The sequence below is a fragment of the Thamnophis sirtalis genome, unplaced genomic scaffold (genome assembly GCF_051295495.1).
Source record: "Thamnophis sirtalis isolate CommonGarterSnake01/CBP01778 unplaced genomic scaffold, rThaSir2_p1.2 scaffold_10, whole genome shotgun sequence".
Classification (NCBI taxonomy): Eukaryota; Metazoa; Chordata; class Lepidosauria; order Squamata; family Natricidae; genus Thamnophis; species Thamnophis sirtalis.
Window position 1 is genome coordinate 64,868,685 of NW_028261390.1, and position 22,569 is coordinate 64,891,253.

At 43.1% G+C, this 22,569-nt stretch overlaps 2 protein-coding genes across 3 annotated transcripts in view; one reads left to right on the forward strand and one right to left on the reverse strand.

Moving 5' to 3' along the window:
* CCKAR (cholecystokinin A receptor) overlaps positions 1 to 15,469 on the reverse strand; it is a 97,749-nt gene extending 82,280 nt beyond the window's left edge. Inside the window, exon 1 of the mRNA XM_087724796.1 lies at positions 15,279 to 15,469. The gene's annotated coding sequence lies outside the window, so the exon portion shown is untranslated. The remainder of the gene's footprint in view (positions 1 to 15,278) is intronic.
* Positions 1 to 22,569, forward strand: part of TBC1D19 (TBC1 domain family member 19) — a 66,919-nt gene that overhangs the window by 27,145 nt on the left and 17,205 nt on the right. For both annotated transcript variants that reach the window (XM_087724792.1, XM_087724793.1), the window contains exons 12-16: positions 3,906 to 3,980; positions 6,181 to 6,243; positions 15,838 to 15,922; positions 18,543 to 18,587; positions 20,490 to 20,522. In XM_087724792.1, the coding sequence (XP_087580918.1) occupies positions 3,906 to 3,980; positions 6,181 to 6,243; positions 15,838 to 15,922; positions 18,543 to 18,587; positions 20,490 to 20,522 (301 nt within the window). The remainder of the gene's footprint in view (positions 1 to 3,905; positions 3,981 to 6,180; positions 6,244 to 15,837; positions 15,923 to 18,542; positions 18,588 to 20,489; positions 20,523 to 22,569) is intronic.

Below are 22,569 nucleotides of genomic sequence, written 5' to 3' on the forward strand. Positions count from 1 at the left end.
ACTGTCAATTGACCAAGATGAGCTAGTGGATTTGCTTCTTTTCTATCTATTCTCTGATGTAAGTCACCCACCTGTTTCCTATCCTCAATGAGCCAGACGCCCCAAGGAAACGGCTCTCCATGTCCTGTCTAGCCTAAGAATGTCTGGGATGTAACGCAATCAAGCAAATAATTAACTTATCGTCTGAAATTGTTGACTCCTGATGCAATGTTTTCAGAAGGCAGAGAAATTCAATTTGTAAACCTAGGAGGAACTTCATTATTCATTATTGTTCTGATACGAAGAAATGGATTTGGTCCATTCTGCATAAAAGCTGTGAAAATGAGTTGAAGTAATATGTGTTATAGGTTCGAGACAAAAATTGAATGAATTATGCCCATGGGTTTTTTAAAAAGTCCTTTGCCCCCCCCTCTGCTGCATTTAGTGTTTTAATTACTATAATATAAATACTTTTTAAAAAATTTATAATTCCTATTGTATTTCTTTGTCTACCCTAAAAATGTCCCTTAATCCAGTGTTTCCCAATCTTGTCAACTTGAAGATGTCCGGACTTCAACTCCCAGAATCCCCCAGCCAGCGAACGCTGGCTGGGGAATTCTGGGAGTTGAAGTCCGGACATCTTCAAGTTGACAAGATTGGGAAACACTGCCTTAATCATCTGTCAAGTCCACTTTTGATAACAGTTTCTGTTTGAATAATAGAATATAAAAGCTTATGGAAATGAATCTTATAGTTCCTTGTTTTAAAATATTTATTATTCCTTGTTTGGATATAAAACATGTTTCATTTGTTTTGATGATGAATATGTTTCTGAGATTATATTCGGATATCCTGAATGAATTTTTTCCCTGTTCCATTTTTTTTTTAAAATTTCTGGAACTCATTTATTTACGTAAGAAATTCAGTTCTGCCTTTCCACTATAATCAGAGCTGGTTATATAAGAACTTTAGAACAATAATATTTTAAAACACTGAGATCATTACTACTGCCGAAAACCCTAATATATACCCTATCAAACAGGCAATAAATTATATTTGTTCACAGCAAAGGTAAATATAAAACATTTTTATTAAGGCAGTTTCACAACTAAGTAAAACTAGCAGATTTTTAAATTGTGTGGTTTCCAGTCACATTTGCTGATTTTAGTATTTAGTATTCACAGTTGTGTGAAATCCAAGGTGGCAGTTCTTTAGCTGGTACAGATCTTCATACGCATCAAATTCTTGATGTTTTTATGTATTTGATGTATATGTGTGGATCCAAATAGCGTAGTCTTTTGCAATTAACAAGTAGAAATTAGATAGTTAGGGTTAGATAGGATAGATCTATCTTATATTATCTATCTATCTATCTATCTATCTATCTATCTATCTATCTATCTATCTATCTATCTATCTACCTACCTACCTACCTACCTACCTACCTACCTACCTACCTACCTACCTACCTACCTACCTACCTATAACATCTATCTATCTATCTATCTATCTATCTATCTATCTATCTATCTATCTATCTATCTATCTATCTACCTACCTACCTACCTACCTACCTACCTACCTACCTACCTACCTACCTACCTATAACATCTATCTATCTATCTATCTATCTATCTATCTATCTATCTATCTATCTATCTATCTATCTATCTATCTATCTATCTATCTATCTATCTATCTATCTATCTATCTATCTATCTATCTATCTACCTACCTACCTACCTACCTACCTACCTACCTACCTACCTACCTACCTACCTACCTACCTACCTACCTATCTACCTATCTACCTATCTACCTACCTTCCTTCCTTCCTTCCTTCCTTCCTTCCTTCCTTCCTTCCTTCCTACCTTCCTTCCTTCCTTCCTTCCTTCCTTCCTTCCTTCCTTCCTCCCTCCCTCCCTCCCTCCCTCCCTCCCTCCCTCCCTCCCTCCTTCCTTCCTTCCTTCCTTCCTTCCTTCCTTCCTTCCTTGGTAGTTTGTCATCTTTGTCAATTTTTCATCCTGTACTATCCTCTGATATTGCAGCATCAATTATCTATACTTTTCCCCCTTTTCAACCATCGTTAAATCTTATTTATTGTAAACCAAGACTTTTATTGGATTTATTGCTCTGATATCCCACAATTTTTTAAGCTGCTCGTTTTCCACTACTTTTTCAATTCTGTGTTCCCATCAGTTTCTCATTACCGGCACCCAATCGTTTCTACAGGGGCTCCAATGAATCGTTTTGGCGACTGTGTTGTGTTCTTGTGTTTGTGCAGTTTGTGCAGTTTTCTTGCGTGAGCGGAGTAGGCAGGTCGTCTTTGACTTATGACCACAATTGAACCCCAAATTTACGTTGTTAAGTGAGACATTTGTTAAGTGAGTTTTGGCCCATTTTATGAGCTTTCTTGCCCCAGTTATTAAGTAAATCACTGCGGTTGATAAGTTGGTACCACGGTTGTTAAGTGAATCCGGGTTCCCCATTGACTTTGTTTGTCGGAAGGTGGCAAAAGGAATCACATCAGTGGTGGGATTCAGCCAGTTCGTACCTATTCGGGAGAACCGGTTGTTAACTTTCTTAGCAGTTCTGCGAACCGGTTGTTGGAAGAAATCTCATTTTTGATTTTTTTTTCCACTTTACAGGGCTAATCCTGTAAGGAAGGCAGGAAGGAAACATTCTGGTGTTGTTTTTAGCCTCATCTTTATTGCCCTGCTTACAGAAACTGCCTCTCCGGTTAACCCTCATTACATTGTAACAGCTAAGGCGAAGCGCCCATTGACCTGAGTGACTTTGAGTTGGCTACGCCCACACGGTCACATGACTACTGGTCCACGCCTACCCAGCTGGTCATTAGGGCAGAGAACCGGTTGCTAAATTATTTGAATCCCACCACTGAATCACATGACCTGCATTCGCCAGTTGCCAAGCATCTGAATTTTGATCACATGATCACAGGGATCTTGCAAAGGTTGTAACTGTGAAAAATGATCATAAGTCACATTTATCAATGCCGTAACTTTGAACAGTCCCTAAACGAACTGTTGTAAATAGGGGACTGCCTTTTGTAATCTTCTGTTTCTTCCGTCTCTGTACAATCTGCACTTCGAAACATTTGATTTTTATTTTCAATCCTGGCCTTGATTGCAATAGTTCAATTGTCATTATTACTATTATTATTATCTCTTTTATTCATTAAACATGAAACTCAGTCAACTGAGCATTTAAAAACGTATCACAAATATCATTGACTGGCGCTGATGGTTGATACGGGTTGCTGCCAGCATCCTAGGTATCAGCCAAGCATCTTCTTAAAATGTACGATGTTCTGAGTAGCACAGTTTTTTTGCAGTTCTGCTGGTGTTAATTTCGGTTCCACCACAAAACCGTGCTCGAATAAACCGCGCTCGACTAAACCGCGTAGCTGACGTCATCAACAGGGCGACAACAGCGCGGAGACAGAAGCACGCTGTAAACCCTAAACCTAACCCTAACCCTTAACCTAACCCTAAACCTAAACCTAACCCTTAACCTAACCCTAAAACTAACCCTAAAGCTAACCCTAAACCTAACGCTTACCTTAAGTTGAATCAGCTTGCTTTCAAAGCGCTATTTAAAGCGTCCTTCTTTCTCCGCGCTGGCTGTTGTCGCCCTGTTGATGACGTCAGCGACGTGGTTTAATCGGGCGCGGCTTAGTCGAGCGCGGTTTTGACAGGTCACGGTTAATTTCTTGATGTGTTTTGTAAAAATTCTTGGACATGGTGCCAATTGCCCTGATGACAATGGGTATCACTATCACATGTTTAATCCATAATCGCGTAGTTTCCATTGGACAGGTCGCGATATTTTGTGATTTTTTTCCCCCCAGTTCTTTTTCTTCGACTCTTTCATATTAATATAATATTATTATTACTTCATTTTAGGATATCTTGTACTATGAACAACTGAAGTCTAACGTGATCCAGTACAATCTTTTGGTGGACAGTCTGATTTATAAAGTGAGTAATTTTTGAATTGCGTCTTTCTATGGTCAGTAATTAATGTGTTACTTAGCCGCTAGGCTTTATGTAGTGAAAAAGAATGTTTGTTTTGACTGTGGTTCATATCTTTTATCATGGCTAACCTTATTAATTGTGTTCTGCTTGCAAGATAGCTGGCAGCAAACTAATCTAAGGGCCTTGAATTTCTGGCTAGTAAGGAGTGAAAATAGGTACGCGGTGGCTCAATGGCTAAGACGCTGAGCTTGTCGACCAGACGTTCGGCAGTTCAGCGGTTCAAATCCCTAGCGCCGCGTAACGGAGTGAGCTCCCGTTACTTGTCCCAGCTTCTGCCAACCTAGCAGTTCGAAAGCATGTAAAAATGCAAGTAGAAAAATAGGAACCACCTTTGGTGGGAAGGTAACAGCACTCCGTGCACCTTCGATGTTGAGTCATGCTGGTCACATGACCACAGAGACGTCTTCGGGCAGTGCTGGCTCTTCGGCTTAGAAACTGAGATGAGCACTGCCCCCTAGAGACAGGAATGACTAGCATGCATGTGCGGGGGAACCTTTACCGTTACCTAAGGAATGAAAATCTCTATGGTTCTGCTATGATCACCATAATATATCTTTGGAATGGGGTATTTATGTAGAAGTACTAACAGGAATCGAACTCAGTGTGACTCTTGCTATAGGAATTCCCATTTCTTCAGAATCCTTTGGAATGTGGCATATCTCAGCCTGGCCTTACACAATTGCGGGCTTTCAAAAACGTGATCAGAAGCCATTTCATTTCCTGACTAAATGGATAAAAAAGCCCTCTTAAGTTTGGGCTGCTAACTAGTTAAATAATAATCAGCAGGAATAAATGGAGATTTGAGAAATAACAATTGTTGGATCCCACAATGTTTTGTTAGCCCCAGTATCTCAGGGGCTGCCACAAAGAAGAGGGAATCAATCCATTCTCCAAAGCACCTGAGGGCAGGACAAAGAGCAATGGGTGGAAACTAATCAAGGAGAGAAGCAACTTAGAAGAAGGAGAAATTTCCTGACAGTTAGAACAATTAATCAGTGGAACAACTTGCCTCCAGAAGTTGTGAAAGCCCCAACACTGGAAGTTTTAAAGAAGAGATTGGACAACCACTTGTCTGAAATTGTATAGGGCAGTTATGGCTAACCTTTTTGTTGTTGTGTGTCAAAAGCGTGTCTGCAACCATAACACAATGCGCGCATGAACCCCCCCCCACCTGGCGCTTGCCTCCATACCTACGGCCGTCCCTCCCCATGCCTATTTTTGGCTTCCAGGTTGGTGCAGGAGGCTTTCCGATGCCAAAACGAGGCTAAGGGGCCCGCGCAAGGCCCCAAAATGCAATGCAAGCACCCCCCCATGCACTCCACCCACTTTGCATGCGTACACTTCCCCCATGCGCCCCTATCCTTGCGCATACGCGGCAGAGATCTAAGACCAGCTGGCCGGCGGGAGGCACACCACATGTGCAGTGGAGCTGGGTACTTGTACTTGTACTTGACGCCTCTTCACCCATTGTGGGTATAGGCGACTTCCATGGAAATTTGACGCCACTGTTTTCGGTCCTGGGCTAGGGTTGTCAGGTGGTGCAGCCAGTCGCTATTATATGATTTTCGGCTAAGATTGAATGGGCGCATGACTATATCTTCGGCTTTCCGTTTGAAGTGACGCAGAGTGGTTAGACGAACACCTCCTTTTGGCCGTTTCCAGGTCGGACCAGGCTCTGCAAGCAGGGAAATTTTTGGGATTTGATTATCTGGCATTCTCAATGTATGGCCTAGCCAGCGCCAGCGTCTAAGTTCTATAATGGCAGATACATTTTCATTGATATCACTGAGCTGGGTTGGGGCGACAGTTGGCGTGCCCGCAGAGAGGGCGTGCCAGAAGTTCGCCATCGCGGGTATAGGGTTTCTTGCTTGAGCAGGGGGTTGGAATAGAACAGCTCCAAGCTCTCTTCCAACTCTGTTATTCTGCCTCTTTCATTACAGACCAAAGATTCTAAGGGAACTTTTCATTTGAAAATTAGAAGTTGACGAAAGGCTGAGCTTGATATATGATTAGCGCCGTAACTGTTGTTAACGCCATCAGATTACGATAGTGCCTGCGTCTTGTTATATTGTGTACAGGGTGAGAAAAGACGTGGCTCAGCTTCAGAAAGTTATGTTTGTTTGTTTGTTTTTTATAATTTCAGGATGTGAAATTGACAGCCAGCAATGATGACTACTACTTCGTGTTTGAGGATTATTTATATCAGGTAAGTATTTACGTGGAGCAAATGGCAAATCATACGTCACTGGAAGAAGGACATTTGGGCCAGAGTAGAGTTTGTTCTGTTTGCTTTGTAGATCAAATAAAACTTGTAATGCAACAGCTGCTCTTAAGTAGAGCTGCAGTGCGTTGCTATGTGTCTCTACACAAGAGTAAATTCCATTTATGTTTTGTGGGGCACGTGCACTCGCCTACCACTTCCAACAGCCCCGTTCCGAACGGGCTACGGGCCAATAGTGGGACCGGGGTTGGGGACCCTTGTTGTAGAACATAAGATTGGCCCCTACTTGCTCATGTCCCGAAGACCAGTGGTGGGATACTACCGGTACACCCCGGTACAGGTGTACCGGTGCCTGCTGGGAGCACCAGGTACTGTTACCGTAAAGTGCTCTGGAGGGCCCACCTGCCACCCTTAACCTATATTTGAGCCGATCGGTGCTTTTGCACATGGGCATGGAGTGTACGGCGCCTGTGCAATGCTCCTCGGAGCAGCTGGAGGGTTGCGGGTGGTAAGTACGCATGTGCACGCTGTGCGCGTGCTGCGCGCATGCATGTGGTGGACTCCTGGCCCCGTTGCACTGTCCTGTTGAAGACCTAGTTTTGCCAAGGGGACCCCAGTTTGGAATGGACCCAGGAATGGGCTACTACGGGTTCGGGAGCTAACATAATGGCCAGTTCGGAGAACCTCCAAATCCTAACCCTGGTTGGCCCTGGCCCTCCCACTCCTCCTACTCCTCACCTCCCAGGAGTCTCCACGTGGCCCGTTTTGGATGTGAGGTAAATGCAGGGCCCACGCGGAGGCTCGGGAAGGGGGAAAAACAGGCCTCCTGGAAGTTCAGGAAGTCTGAAAACGGGCCCATTTCTGGCCTCTGGAGCTCGGGGGAGGCAGCTTTCACCCTCCCAGAGTCTCAAGGAAAGCCGCTGGAGCCTGGGAAAGGCACCCCCCCCCCCATGGTGCCCACCTTGGCCACGCCCACCCAGCCACCGGGCAGAGATCCCGTTGCTGAAATTTTTGAAGCCCACCCCTGGGAGTGTCCTTTTTTTTTCTGCGTAGCTGCATCAAACAAGCATTCTTTAACTTAGCTGACAAGAGAATTCTGTACATTCAGAGAGTAAAGTATAGGCAAAAATCTAATGCTCTCTAAAAAAATTATTAAGATGTTTCTCCAATTGCCTTGCAACTAATAAAGCTTGCAGAATAGAAGCTTGTGATATTGAAGATGCCATCTAACTAAAACTACAGCCTTGAGAGCAATAAACTAAGACATCTATTTATTTAAATGGAAGAAAGCTGCATTACCCAAGCTGTAAAAAAAACAACCCAGGATCACATACTGAACGCACGCCAAACTAGGCATGCTACAGAGATGAAGTCAGTTTTCTCTTCGGCTGAGTTTCTAGCCAGCATTTTATGTGTGTAGGTAGGGGACCAATTTGTTTTCCAAAGCACCCGAGGGCAGAACAAGAAGCAATGGGTGGAAACTAATCAAGGAGAGAAGCAACTTGGAATTAAGGAGAAATTTCCTAAGCTGCATGAGCAGAGGGAGAGATTCAAGATCACGTGAAGTGTTAATACCACTTTATAAAGCCTTGGTAAGGCCACACTTGGAATACCGCATCCAGTTTTGGTCACCACGATGTAAAAAAAGATGTGGAAACTCTAGAAAGAGTGCAGAGAAGAGCAACAAAGATGTTTAGGGGACTGGAAGCTAAAACATACAAAGAACAGTTGCAGGAACTGGGTATGTCTAGTTTAAGGAAAAGAAGGACTAGGGGAGACATGATAGCAGTGTTCCAATATCTCAGGGGTTGCCACAAAGAAGAGGGAGTCAAGCTATTCTCCAAAGCACCCGAGGGCAGGACAAGAAGCAATGGGTGAAAACCAATCAAGGAGAGAAGCCACCTAGGAGAAATTTCCTGGCAGAACAATACTGTAAAGCAGTGAACCGGTTTGCCTCATTAAGTTGTGGGTGCCTCATCACTTGAGGTTTTTAAGAAGACATTGGGCAGTCCACTTGAATGGTACAGGATCTCCTACTCGCGCAAGAGGGCTGGACTAGAAGACCTCCAAGCTCCCTTTTTGTGAATTCGCTGTAATTTTCTACCGCCAGGAGGCTTGGAGGTTGGATTTAATACAGTTCTCATTATCACAGAGTTAATAGCCGTGCAGTTCAGGCAGGATTGAAGGCGGAACATTGTTTTCCTGTGTTCTACTTTATTATTTTTTTTTTTTTCCGATCTCCGACAAAAAGCTATTTCATCCATTTCTGAAAAGACTTGTCTGGTCAAACAGAGTTACTTCGAGGAGACACAAATCCTCAGGTTACCTGCCTAATTGCCAAATTCTGCTTCCGAGTGATAAGGATATGCCGTCAGATGTTGATTTCTTTGGGACTCTTTATAATGACTAATTTGGATATATCAATAACTGTTGGATAAGCACGAAGAGGACAGAATGTTTCCATTTGTGTATAATTTCATGAAGTCTGTTCTGTGTCTGCGTGTCAGGCTCAAGGCCAAAGACACACTAAAAAGCAATGGACTCCAGTCATTTATTTGCTTACGCTTAGTGGATAGGATCTTATCCAAACCAAGGCTAATCCAGGTGGTCCTCGACTTATGGCCAGAATGTGTGTTTCTAAGTGAGAAATTTATTAAGTGGGTTTTGTCGGATTTTACAACTTTTCTTGCCACATTTGTTACGTGGATCACTGCAGTTGTTAAAGTGGACTTAACACGGGAAGGAAGGAAGGGAAAGGAAGGAGGATAGGGAAGGAGAAAAGGAAGGAAGAAGGGGGAAGGAAGGAAGATAGGGAGTAAAGGAAGCAAGAGGGGGAGGGAAGGAAGGAAAAGAAAGGAAGAAGGAGAAAAGGAAGCAAGAGAGTGGGAGGAAAGAAAGGAAGGAAGATAGGAAGGAAAGGAAGCAAAGGGGAAGGAAGGAAGGAAAAGAAAGGAAGATGGGGAAGGAGAAAAGGAAGGAAGAGTGGGAGGGAGGAAAGGAGGGAGGAAAGGAAGCAAGAGGGGGAAGGAAAGGAAGGAAGCTAGGGAGGAAAGGAAGGAAGGAAAAGAAAGGAAGATAGGGAAGGAGAAAAGGAAGGAAGAGAGTGGGAGGAAGGAAAATAGGGAGGAAGGAAAGGAAGCAAGATGGGGAGGGAAGGAAGGAAAAGAAAGGAAGAAGGAGAAAAGGAAGCAAGAGGGTGGGAGGAAGGATAGGAAGGAAAGGAAGAAAGGAAGATAGGAAGGAAAGGAAGCAAGGGGGAAGGAAGGAAAAGAAAGAAAGATGGGGAAGGAGAAAAGGAAGGAAGAGTGTGGGAGGAAGGAAAGGGAGGGAGGAAAGGAAACAAGAGGGGGAAGGAAAGGAAGGAAGCTATTGAGGAAAGGAAGGAAGGAAAAGAAAGGAAGATAGGGAAGGAGAAAAGGAAGGAAGAGGGTGGGAGGAAGGAAAACAGGGAGGAAGGAAAGGAAGCAAGAAGGGGAAGGAAGCAAAATTGGTAGAGAGGGAGAGAGGGAAGGAAGATCTGTCTTTTAAAATAAAACCATAGCCAGAATTTTGAGTAGAAAGTTTTCACACTGCCAATTTGCCGACAGTCTTCATTATTACTTTGCATAACCGTTAAATTATTGCTCCTGTGTAAGACATCAGAATGAAAATGGAAACATAAAAAGATAGGAGAGGGCATGGAGGCATGGCAAGCTTCTCTGGGTTGGTGGAAATAATTTAATACAGTTCAGAATTCTGAAGGTGGAGAGGTTACGATAGAGAAAACATTTTCTGTCAACCTGGAATTTAGAAGGCTAACACAATCATTCCCTGTGCATTTCTGGAAGATTATATCTCTGGAAACTTGAAAGAAAATTATAAAGAAGAATATTCAAATTATAAAGAAGAATATTCAAAACCACGCAGAGTAGTTCTCAGGATTTGGGAAGATGAATTTGCCTGTGTTAATTTTTTTCAAAGGCAAAGGTCCTCCTTGCACATATGTGCTAGGCGTTCCCAACTCTAGGGGGCGGTGCTCATCTTCATTTCAAAGCAAAAGAGCCAGCACTGAGATATCTCCATGGTCATGTGGCTGGCATGACTCAACGCCGAAGGCGCACGGAACGCTGTTACCTTCTCACCAAAGGTGGTTCCTATTTTTCTACTTGCATTTTTTACATGCATTCGAACTGACCAGCATGGCTGGCTGAGGAATTCTGGGACTTGAAGTCCACAAGTCTTAAAAGTTGCCAAGGTTGGAGACTCCTGACCAGCATGGCTGGCTGAGGAATTCTGGGACTTGAAGTCCACAAGTCTTAAAGTTGCCAAGATTGGAGACTCCTGACCAGCATGGCTGGCTGAGGAATTCTGGGACTTGAAGTCCACAAGTCTTAAAGTTGCCAAGATTGGAGACTCCTGACCAGCATGGCTGGCTGAGGAATTCTGGGACTTGAAGTCCACAAGTCTTAAAGTTGCCAAGATTGGAGACTCCTGACCAGCATGGCTGGCTGAGGAATTCTGGGACTTGAAGTCCACAAGTCTTAAAGTTGCCAAGATTGGAGACTCCTGACCAGCATAGCTGGCTGAGGAATTCTGGGACTTGAAGTCCACAAGTCTTAAAGTTGCCAAGGTTGGAGACTCCTGACCAGCATGGCTGGCTGAGGAATTCTGGGACTTGAAGTCCACAAGTCTTAAAGTTGCCAAGGTTGGAGACTCCTGACCAGCATGGCTGGTTGAGGAATTCTGGGACTTGAAGTCCACAAGTCTTAAAGTTACCAAGGTTGGAGACTCCTGACCAGCATGGCTGGCTGAGGAATTCTGGGACTTGAAGTCCACAAGTCTTAAAGTTGCCAAGGTTGGAAATCCATGGCCAAGGGCATAGCTTTTTCTTGGTGAAGATACCTAATAATGAAATTGATGGCAACTATCTGTGTGTCAAATGGATACAGTGATGAGCTACCTCAAAATGTGATTTGATTCCAATCAGTTGCATGACAACTGTGTGAGTATCATCTGACAGATCCTTATGTAGAGGTCTGACTTGGGAAGGAAACACTTTTGTTCCTTTCGTTTTCCTAATTTGCAGCCTCTGGATGTGCCCCATTAAAATCAGTGTCTGAGATACACACTATTTAAATAGTGTGATAGAATAGAATAGAGTTAGAATCCTTTATTGCCCAGGTGTGATTGGACACACAAAGTATTTGTCTTTGGTGCATAAGCTCTCATTGCACATAAAAGCTATAAGTGATAAATCATGACCATAGTCATCATAAAAATACATTCGTCATAAATCATAAGATGCAAACACTTAGTGATAGTCATAGGGTACTAAATAAGCAATCAGCATAAATCATACTAGGAAACCAAGTAAAACAACATAAATCGTAAAGATACAAGCAACAAAGTTATAGTCATAAGTGGAAATGGAGATAGGTAACAGGAAGGATGAAAAGAATAATATTAATACAGTCTTACTAAATAGTTTGACAGTGTTGTGAGAATTAATTGTTTAGTAGAGTGATGGCATGGGGAAAAACTGTCCTTGTATCTAATAGTTGTTTTGGTGTGCAGTCTCTATAACGTCGTTTTGAGGGTAGAAGTTGAAACAATTTATGTCCAGGATGTGATGGGGTCTGTAGATATTTTTTATAGCTTTTGCAGATTAGTTCAGTTCAGTTCAGTTTATTAAATTTCTATGCTGCCCTTTTCCCCCGAAGGGGACTCAGGGCGGCTCACAACTCGAACCGGGGAGGGGGATACAGACAAAAGATTTAAAAACAACAACATAACAATATATAATTTAAAACTCACAGCAGTCATACCATTCGAGACGGGGGCAACAGCTCTTTAGCCCCAGGCCTGTCGGAACAACCAGGTTTTGAGGGCTTTGCGGAAGGCCTGGAGGGTGGTGAGGGTTCGAATCTCCACGGGGAGTTCGTTCCAGAGGGTCGGAGCAGCCACAGAGAAGGCTCTCCTCTGGGTAGTCGCCAGTCGACACTGGCCGGCGGATGGGATTCGGAGGAGGCCTAATCTGTGGGATCTAATCGGTCTAGTGGAGGATTAATTTTCTCATACCAAAGAAAATGAAAAAAAAATACCATTCCCAGGTTTCCAACGTCACGAGCCAACTCTGTTCACTGCTAAAAAGACAAGTCGGTATTGAGTTGTGGAACGATACCTACCTGAGTAGGTATATTTAATTTATGACTATAGTCCTCCACTTAATGAGGACAATTGAGCCCCAAATTTCTAAGCAAGGGGGTTGTTAAGTGAATCACCACAGTTATTAAGTGAATCCTGCAGTCATTAAGTGAATCTATATTCCCCCATTGACTTTGCTGGTCAGAATTTGGCTGGAAAGCTTACAAATAGTGACCATGTCATCCCAGGATGGTGTAGCCATCATAAATACTTGTCGATTGCTAACACCTGCATTTTAGTCACATGGCGATGGGGATGCTACAATAGATGTAAGTGGGGAAACCAGTCATAAGTCCTCTTTTTCCCCACTGCCATTGCAACTTCGGACTGCCATTAAGTGAATGGTTGTAAGTTGAGGCCTACCTGTAGTAGGAAATTGGGAGAACCAGGTTGGTATGTGGTGGTTACGGTTAGAAACCAGGAGACCACAAGTTCTAGTCCTGCCTTTGAGCCCAAAGCCTGTGGGTAACTATGAGCCAATCCCTTTCTCTCATCCCTAGGAAGCATGTGTCCTGACCTAGGCTTCCCCAAAAAGCCCGAGGCAGATTCCTGGTCCCGACAAAACCCCTTTTATTAAACGAATGTGAATTCCTCTCATTCACATTCAGCAAAGGCCTGGCAAACGGTCTTTCAAAGGAATATTTATGACTACAGACCTTATCTGTCTTGGAAAGCAGCCATGTAAATATTTTCCAAACGAAGTGCTACGCAAGGAAAAACTGGGCACAGAGTCTCTGAGATTCACGGACAGATCTTCACACTCCTGAAACGAATCTAACAACCGAACTGTTTCCTGAATTGTTTCACTCTTTTATTTCCTATGGGAGGGGCCATTCACCATTCACCTGCGGCTTTACGACCCTGATTTCTCAGCTGTTCTTTTCTTCTGGCAGCTCTGCACATGCACACACTGGGAACAGGCTCCAGCCGTTCCTCTGCCTCACTGCTGTCTAGCTTCGTAGGCTCCTGATCACTGCCCAGATGGCCTTGGCCCCATCTCTGCCACCTACGCAGAGCCCTTGTCCGAGCCTTCCCCAGCCTCCAGGACTGGCCCATGCTCCTCACCAACCTCCTCACTGTCGAACTCTGTTGCCAGCTCTGCTGGTGGGCCACAACAGCAGGGAATGGCAAACCGTTTCTGAAGAAAACTTGCCAAGAACACCTTGTGGAGATATTTCCAGGCAGTCTCCTAGGGTTGAACTCAATTGGATGGGAATAAAAAAATAATACCAATAAATAAGAAATTATTTCTACCTTCAGCCCCAATCTGTATGGCAGTCAGGAGAACACTTGCCTAAATCCATAATTTTCTCTCCTCTTTCTGCTGACGTGGGTCTTTATAAACTAGTTTTTAATTTTTCCTGTTTATTGCTACTTTGCTGGCTGTGGTATATTTTAGAGAGTTTGGATAGGAGCACGGGGGCTGATAAGTAGTGCTGAAAGTGTGTATTTAAGATAAAGTTACTTTATCCTTTGAAAAAAATGTTAACCCTCAAAATAGTAAGTTGTTCAAGAAGGTGAGCCCATATCTCTGGCAGAAAATTATTCTGTCCTCTATCAGAAGACCAGGCGGATTTTCAAGACGTTTCTGCTTTTCTTTGACAAATACAATTTTCAGAAGATCTTGTTTGTACAAGTATTAAACAGAAAAGTACCCTCCGCACAGGCCCTACATTGGGAAACATTGTCATGGCGTTGGAAAAATTCTGTTTAAAATAAAAAGATAAGCTGCAGCCCGTCCCACGTTAGAATTATCACTCACGGAAATGAGGTAGAATAAAAAAAACAGACATGTGTGTATAGGTTTCTGAGTTTATACGTAGAAAAATTGTCTGGGAGATAACCACTTGCCAGCGATCCAGTTTTGAGTTTTCTCTACCGCTGCCTTAAAAAAAAACTAGGAAATCGGAGGTTATTTTTACAATACTCCTTGAAAGTCCAAATAGGAAGAATTACTGGACAAAAATACATACATGGCTAGAAAAAATGTTGAAGCAGCAAATAGGTTATAAGCCAGGTACGATAAAGGGAACATATCAGAAGTGGCATTCAGCCGGTTCGGACCGGTTCATCTGAACCGGTAGTAGAAATTGTGGGTGGGCCCGCCCCGGGCCCGCCCCGGGCCCGCCCCTGCCCACCTACCTCAGCTCTATGCCATCCTATGAGCCGAGGTGGCACAGTGGTTAGGGTGCAGTACTGCAGGCCACTTCAGCTGACTGTTATCTGCAGTTCAGCGGTTCTAATCTCACCGGCTCAAGGTTGACTCAGCCTTCCATCCTTCCGAGGTGGGTGAAATGAGGACCCAGACTGTGGGGGCAATATGCTGACTCTATAAACCGCTTAGAGAGGGCTAAAAGCCCTATGAAGCGGTATATAAGTCTAACTGCTATTGCTATTGCTATTTAGGCATGTTTGCAAGCCAAAGTGCATGCACACTCACATTTGCGAACTGGTAGGGAAAGTAAGTGAATACCACCCTTGGAACATATATTAAATACGACATGTTTTGACAGAAGCAAGGATTGTATTTGCACAGCACTGGAAAAATGAGAATACACCTAGAGAAGAAGATGTAATTTTTTAAAAAAAATTAGATTGTGCAGAAATGGATAGATTGACATTAAAGATAAAAGAAAGGGGAGGTACAGAGTACTTTCAAACACGGGGTTTGTTTTATAAATGGTTGGATGACAGAGGTAGAGATTAGGAGTTAGAAAAGTATTGCTGCGTTAGCATATTAACCCAAGCAATGCGCTGTTCACCAAGCACTTTTGTATGTAAATTGAAAATGTATAAATAAGCTAATTTTTAAAAAGTTCAAATAGGATGAAGCGTACCTGTTGCTTTTCCAGGAACACATAAGCCATCATTCAGTTGGAGGGGGTTAATAAGTGGTGGGATTCAACCAGTCCGTACCTATTCAGGAGAACCGGTTGTTAACTTTCTAAGCAGTTTTGGAGAACCAGTTGTTGGAAGAAATCTCATATTTTTCCCCACTTTACAGGGCTAATCCTGTAAGGAAGGTAGGAAGGAAATATTCTGGTGTTGTTTCTAGCCTCATCTTTATTGCCCTGCTTACAGAAACTGCCTCTCCGGTTAACCCACATTACATTGTAACAGCTAAGGCGAAGTGCCCATCGACCTGAGTGTCGTTGAGTTGGCCATGCCCACACAGTCACATGACCACCAAGCCACACCTACCCAGCTGGTCATTAGAGCAGAAAACCCGTTGTTAAATTATTCGAATCCCACCGTTGGGGTTGATCTAAACATTTTGCTTGTCCTTAACGTATAGTAAAACTTTTTACCTTTGCAGGAAATGTCTATTTCGATATTCATTTAAAAATGAGCTTATTCTTCAAAGTGAACTTTCTGATAAGTTTGTGTTTCCCGCAGGTGTTGCTTTGCTTCTCCCGAGACACTTCAGTGTTGGAACACTTTGAGTACAATAGTGCTACCCCACCCAGATCATTCATTCGAGGTAAAGACAGGTTTATTTGATATGCCTGAGCCGTACAGAGACCCTGAAGAGACAGAATATTTTATCAATGTTACTTGATGGTCTTAAGCGAACAAGGATTGGGAAATGGTTCAAACCTTGACTTCTCTGCTTCATGACACCCAATGCATTTAATTACCTCTTTCTTTGCATCTCATGAATATCTTTGGCAGGGTGGATTATGTAAGTCCTATAGAGGGAAAATGTTTGGGCCTTTTTTTGGCCTTCTATGTCAGGGGTGTCAAACTTGATTTCATTGAGGGCTTTGTTTGACCTTGGCGGGGGGGCGGGGGCGGTGTGTGTGTGTGCCTGGCCAGGGGGGGCATGGCCAGCCTGACATCACTCATGTCGGGGGGTGCCTCCCGAGCTCCGTTTTTGGAGATGGCCTCCTGCAACCCTCTGTCAGTAAAAACAGAGGCCCTTGCGAGCTCCCTTTTCGCTGGCAGAGGCAATGCGGGCTGGTCCTTCGTTATTCCCAGGACGTGCCTGCAGGCCAGATCTAGGCTGGATCCGGCCTGCTGGCCTTGAGTTTGACACCCCTATTCTATGTACCATATTTTTCGGACTATAAAACGCACCGGAATATAAGACGCACCATGATTTTGAAGAGGTAAATTTTAAAAAAAAGTTGCACTCTGCAGGGCTCCCAAACCCTCTGCACACCTTGTTTTTTGCAAAAAATAAATAAATAAAAAGACCATGCAGAACTTTGAGAAACTTGTAGAGTGCTCCTGGGGGTCGGGGGGGGGGAAACTAGCAAAAAACAGGCAATTTTTCACAAAAATGGGCTGGTTTTTTGCAAAAAAAGGCATGCAGAGGCTTTGGGAGGCTTGTAGAATGCTCCTGGGAACTGGGGGGTGGGGCGCAAAAACAGCCATTTTTGCTCATTTTTGCCCTCTCCAGCCCCCAGGAGCACTTTGCAAGCCTCCCAAACCCTCTGCATGTCCATTTTTGCAAAGGTGTCAAAGGGCTTCGTTAGGCCAAAAACGCTGCATTCAATGTATAAGACACATCCAGATTTTCACCCTCTTTTTTGGGAGGAAAAAGGTGCATCTTATACTCCGAAAAATACGGTAATTCAGCTGCTGAAACAACAGTCAAAGAAAAAGATTGACGGGTACATTGAGTATGCCTCGTGTTTGCTTGTATTCCATTTTTAAAAAATGAAAACTGATGAAAATCATTGCCTTACTGAATTATTTCTGTTGAGGAAAAGATGCCTGCAGGCAGTTCTCGACTTACGAGCACAACCAACCCCCCAAAAGAGCCTTTTTACCTATCTGTAATATTTAGTACCGTTTCTCTCATTTTAAAATTTAAGAGAATGTGCAGATTCACATTTCTTTCAAAACAGAGTAGGAAAAATAAGACCAAAAAATGTGCTTCTGATGAACTTTGCAATAGATGTGGTCCTTTAAAATTGACCTGTATGCAGGATAATAAATTTAATACATCCCAATATTCTTTTGGAAAAATCATTGCTTGAAATAAACTTTTAACCTGTTATAATGGTTGCTATTAAAGTATATCACATGTTGCATAATAGCTGGAAGAAAGTTAATCCAGTACTGGTTCTCATTCTAGATCGGGGTAGGCAACCTTAAACACTCAAAGAGCCATTTGGACCCGTTTCCCACAGAAAAGAAAATACCAGGAGCCATAAAACTCTTTTGACATCTAAAATTAAGATAACACTGCATATATCGGCCTGCCAAGGGTCGAAAAGCTCAATAAACTGCATGCAAGCGGATGTCACACATTGGCGGTTGTTATGCATATTTTGAGCAACAGGGAGCTGCAGCAGAGGGATGAAAGAGCCACATGCGGCTCTGGAGCCGCAGGTTGCCAACCCCTGTTCTAGATCATTACTTTAAGGATAGTTTTACAGGTAGTTCTCCATTTACAACGGCTCGTTTAGTGGCTGTCCAATGTCACAACAACATTTTAAAAAACGACGATCGTTTTTCACACTTATGACCGTTTAAGCATCCCCATGGTCTCACGATTTACATTTGGATTGCTTGACTCACATTTATGACGGTTGCAGTATCCTGGGGGGGGGGGGGTCATGTAATCTCCTTTTGCGACCTCCTGGACAAGCAAAGTCAACCGGGAAACCGGATTTACTTAGCTAATTTAACAACTGCAGTGATGTACTTAACAAACGCGGCGAGAAAGGTCATAAAAATGGGGCCAAACTCGCTTAACAAATTTCTCACTTAACACATAAATTTTGGGCTCAATTGTGGTCATACGTTGAGGACTGCCAGTGATTTACAGCTCTGGGTGGATTGTTACGTTTGTTATTGTTTTCCCGTCCTCTGAATTTCATTCTAGTTCGGGGGTGTCAAACTCTCATCGTCACAGCAGCGTCACATGATGTATCGGGACTTTCCCCCCCTTCGCTAAACCGGGCGTGGGTGTGGCCAGTGCGTGACGCATCTGGCCCACGGGCCGGGAGTTTGACAGCCCTGCTCTAGTTTGTCCCTCTTGTTATTGTGACAGGTCTACATTTTTCAGATGGAAAAACTTGCGTTCTCTAGCTGCTTATTTGATTCTTGCTGTTTTATTTCTGGTGTTTTTTTTCCTCTCCTGTGTATAGGGAAGCTTGGAATGGAACAATATGCTGTGTTTTATCCGCCAAACGGTAAAGATGTTATACCGTTGCCCCCTCTAGTGGGAACAGGGGGAACTACACCCGGTTTTAAGAATGGATTCTTTTGAATGGTGTTTCGTCCTTTGGGTGAAAAGAAATAACAACTGTTCAAAAAATTGGCAGACACTTTCTTCTTTTTTTTTTGCTTTCAAGCATTCCAAGTTTTTTTTTCCACGGCTACAGAGAAGTAGGCACAGAAGATTAAGGAACCGGTGCTACTGGATTTATTTGATTTTTCTTCCCCATCAGCCTTTTCTAGTAGGTCACAAAGGAGCAACGACCTTTTAAAAAAACAAAAAAAAACATTTATTATCATTATTATGTAAGCTGTTCTAAACCAGGCTTCAAGCCAATCTGAAATAGATCTAGATAATCCCTTTCATCCAAAAATTCCTGGTGCCTAGGATGACCGCATGTCGAAGTAATTTGCTGAGAAATAGCAAACCTGACACTGGTTATGGTGGGGATCTTAAGAAAGAAAATTCTCACTACACTTCGGCCTCCTAAAGGTTGACTAGAAATAGATCTTCCTCAAGAGCAGCACATGATGCTCCCTTCAGTCTGTTGACAAAGTATTTCTCATTAAGGCAGTTTGTGGCTGCTTTAATTAGCCAAGGAAGAGCAAGGATCAAATGCACACATTCTCGAACGGGTTCAGGTCTTTAGGCTGCGTGCAGTGAATCCCCTCTAATCCATCCAGAGAAAGGGATACCTTGCTACCCACAGAATTCACAATAAATGCCCCAACGTTATCCCATCATGTGTAGCCAAAGGGTCACAGGTAAGAAACGTAACCCTGTTTATGGATTTCTCAGCTACAAAATGTCAGTTACTAATAAGAACACGGCTCAGGTAACATGGCTAACGGGGGATTTCTGGGAGCTGAAGATCACAAGTCTTGTAAAAACCCTAGTAAGACCACACCTGCAATACCGCAACCGATTTTGGTCACCATACTACAAAAAAGTATGTTGAGACTTGGGAAAAAGTTCAGAGAAGAGTGACTAAGATAATCAAAGACCTGGAGACTAAAACATAGGAAGAATGGCTGCAGGATTTGGGCTTGGCTAGTCTTAAAAAAAAAAAGGATTAGGGGTGACATGATAGCAGTATTCCAGTATTTGAGGGGCTGCCACAAAGAACAGAGGTGGCGAGAGCCGAGGTGGCGCAGTGGTTAGGGTGCAGTACTGCAGGCCACTTTAGCTGACTGTGATCTGCAGTTCAGCGGTTCAAATCTCACCGGCTCAAGGTCGACTCAGCCTTCCATCCTTCCGAGGTGGGTGAAATGAGGACCCGGACTGTGGGGGCAAGTTGCTGACTCAATTTGCTTAAAAAAAAAAATTTGTAAACCGCTTAGAGAGGGCTGAAAGCCCTATGAAGCGGTATATAAGTCAAATAAATAAATAAAACAAATTATTCTGCTTGAGCAGGGGGCTGGACTAGAAGACCTCCAAGGTCCCTTCCAGCTCATTCATTCTTTTCGAAGATGGCATCTAAGCCTGATTCTAACTCTTACCACGGCAGAATTGTATGCTGCGAGTGAGGTGTTTTGCTCAAAATTATGGAATTTTTGTTTTCAAGTTTCCCAAAAGTGCTTTTTTTTTTTTTCAAGAGGCAACTGGACTCTCTGGTTTTTCTTTGAAGACGTTTTGCTTCTCATCCAAGAAGTTGCTTCAGCTCTTCTGAAGCTTCTTGAATGAGAAGTGAAAAGTCTTTTTTTTTAAAAAAAAACCAGAAAGCCCAGTTGCCTCTTGAAAAAAAAAAACGTATCTTTGGGATAGCCATGAGCTGAATGACAGAGAATCTCCATAGATTTTTTTTTTAAGTTTCCTATTTCTGAAAACACATACTCTTTGGACAGTAAGTGGAATATTTTTCTCTCTCTCTCTTTAGGTGTCATTCCTTTCCATGGCTTTTCAATGTATGGTAAGTTGCTTTCACTAAAATTAAAAACTGTGCATGACACTTGTATGGGCAGTCACTAAAGTAGGTCAACTCCATAGAAACTTGATGTTTATTTAGTACCTTGATGGTTTCAGAATCACCACCTTCTCTTAAGGACCTCATAATCCCTTGCGGGGTGGAGTCTGACCCTTCCTGTCACCATTCAGAATATGAGCCCCCTGGTGTTAAACTGTCCCAATTGATGGTTGTGTAGAGGCTGCGAATTGCCACAGTTGTTAAAACAGATCCCCCTCTATATGATCTCTCGCAACTTAATAACCTGGAGACCTCAGACAAACCTTAGATTTGTCAGGAGAACAATAAGGGATGAAATATTGAAGGGAGGCGAGCGAAGAACCGTTGCAATACAGGGGGGAAAAAGGAAATCATGGTGTTGAAACAGATCCCCTGGAAGATAAAGAGATCTAAGGAGACAATATGAATTTTTGACAACAAAGCTGAATGAAAAAGGAATAAATTTTAGATGGCTGGTTCCGGAGGGGATCCTAATTAACTGGAACTCTAGAAGATATCGACTGGATTCTACCTTTTAAGGCAGCGGATTTCTACGAGAGACATGCAAGCATTTTTGAAGGGAGAAAACAAGGCGCACAAGAAGATAAGGAACCCGAAAGAAAACAGGGAGAAAAAACAACAGAAGGTACAGGGATGCAAAATGAAGAGAAATGAAGACAAAGAGAAAGAAAACACTGACCAAGATGAAGAGGGACTAAGGACAGAGACAGAGAAGAATCACTAGGAAACCAAACCCCAAATATAACCAAGTAAATTGGAGAAAAGAAATAGGATCCTTTCACTGAATACAAATGCATTAAATTCTCCTTCTAAAGGAAGGATTTTTTGTTTTTGTTTTACACAGTTGCGGAAATTGGACACAGAAATAATTTGCCTACAAGAAACGCACATCAAGAAACAACACTGTAAAGGTTTAGAATGCAAATTGGGAAACTATATTTTACATCAGCACAGCAAAAATAAAAAAGAGGATTAGCCTTATGTATGAAAGAATCATTGGATTCTAAAATTCTAAACTCAGATGGATGGCTTTTTCTGAGCTTGGGAAAAAAAAGACAGAATTTGCATGGAGGTGCTATTCTTAGCAGCGTTTATGCACCTGCCATTTTTTAAGTAGTTGCCAGCGCACACAAACAACACAGCTGCTTCTGAAAGTAGTGTGATCTACACAACCGATGTGGTGATCTTCATTCTCCCAAATTATGGCTTTCCGGCAATCCTTTGACATTGGTGACTGGTAATACACAATGGCTTTATATGTGGTGCTATTTAATTCTTCCCAGTGTCGGTAAGCAGCATCTGAATGAATATTAAGGGGAAAAGAGAGGATGTTATTCCACAACGATAGTTTATTTCAGCATCTCTGAGCCGCGCAGTGGTTAGAATGCAATATTGCAGTCAGCAGTACTTCCGCTGACTGCTGGCTGCCAGCAATTTGGCAGTTCGATTCCCACTGACTCAAGGTTGACTCTACATTTCAACCTTCTGAGGTGGGTAAAATGAGGACCCAGATTGTTGATGGCAATATGTGTTCTGACCTAGGCTTCCCTAGCAGCACAAAGCCGAGTCCTTGTCCCGATAAACCCCTTTTATTTAATTTACAGTGAATTCCTCTCCAGCAAAGTCTTTCCTCTCCCACAGTCTTTCAAGACAGTTCACAATTACCGACCTTTATGAGGCTTGTAGAGTGGCCAGGCTGATATCTTTCAGGCACCGCAATACTTGGGAAGAATGCATGCTCATTCACATCCAGCAAAGTCTTTCCAGGGAGGATTTACAGTCACAGACCTTATCTGGCTTGGAGAGCTGACAGACTGATATCTGCAACACTTGGCAAGGAACCTCGGAGAGTCACGAACCAATTAAGCGAACTAATTGTCTCCTGCAAACCCCACTCCCCTTTTGCTCCTCTTTTATTCTTTATGGGAGGGGCCGTTCACTGTCCACCTGTGGCCTTACTCCCAAGTCGACCCTTGTTCCTTAGCTGTTCCCT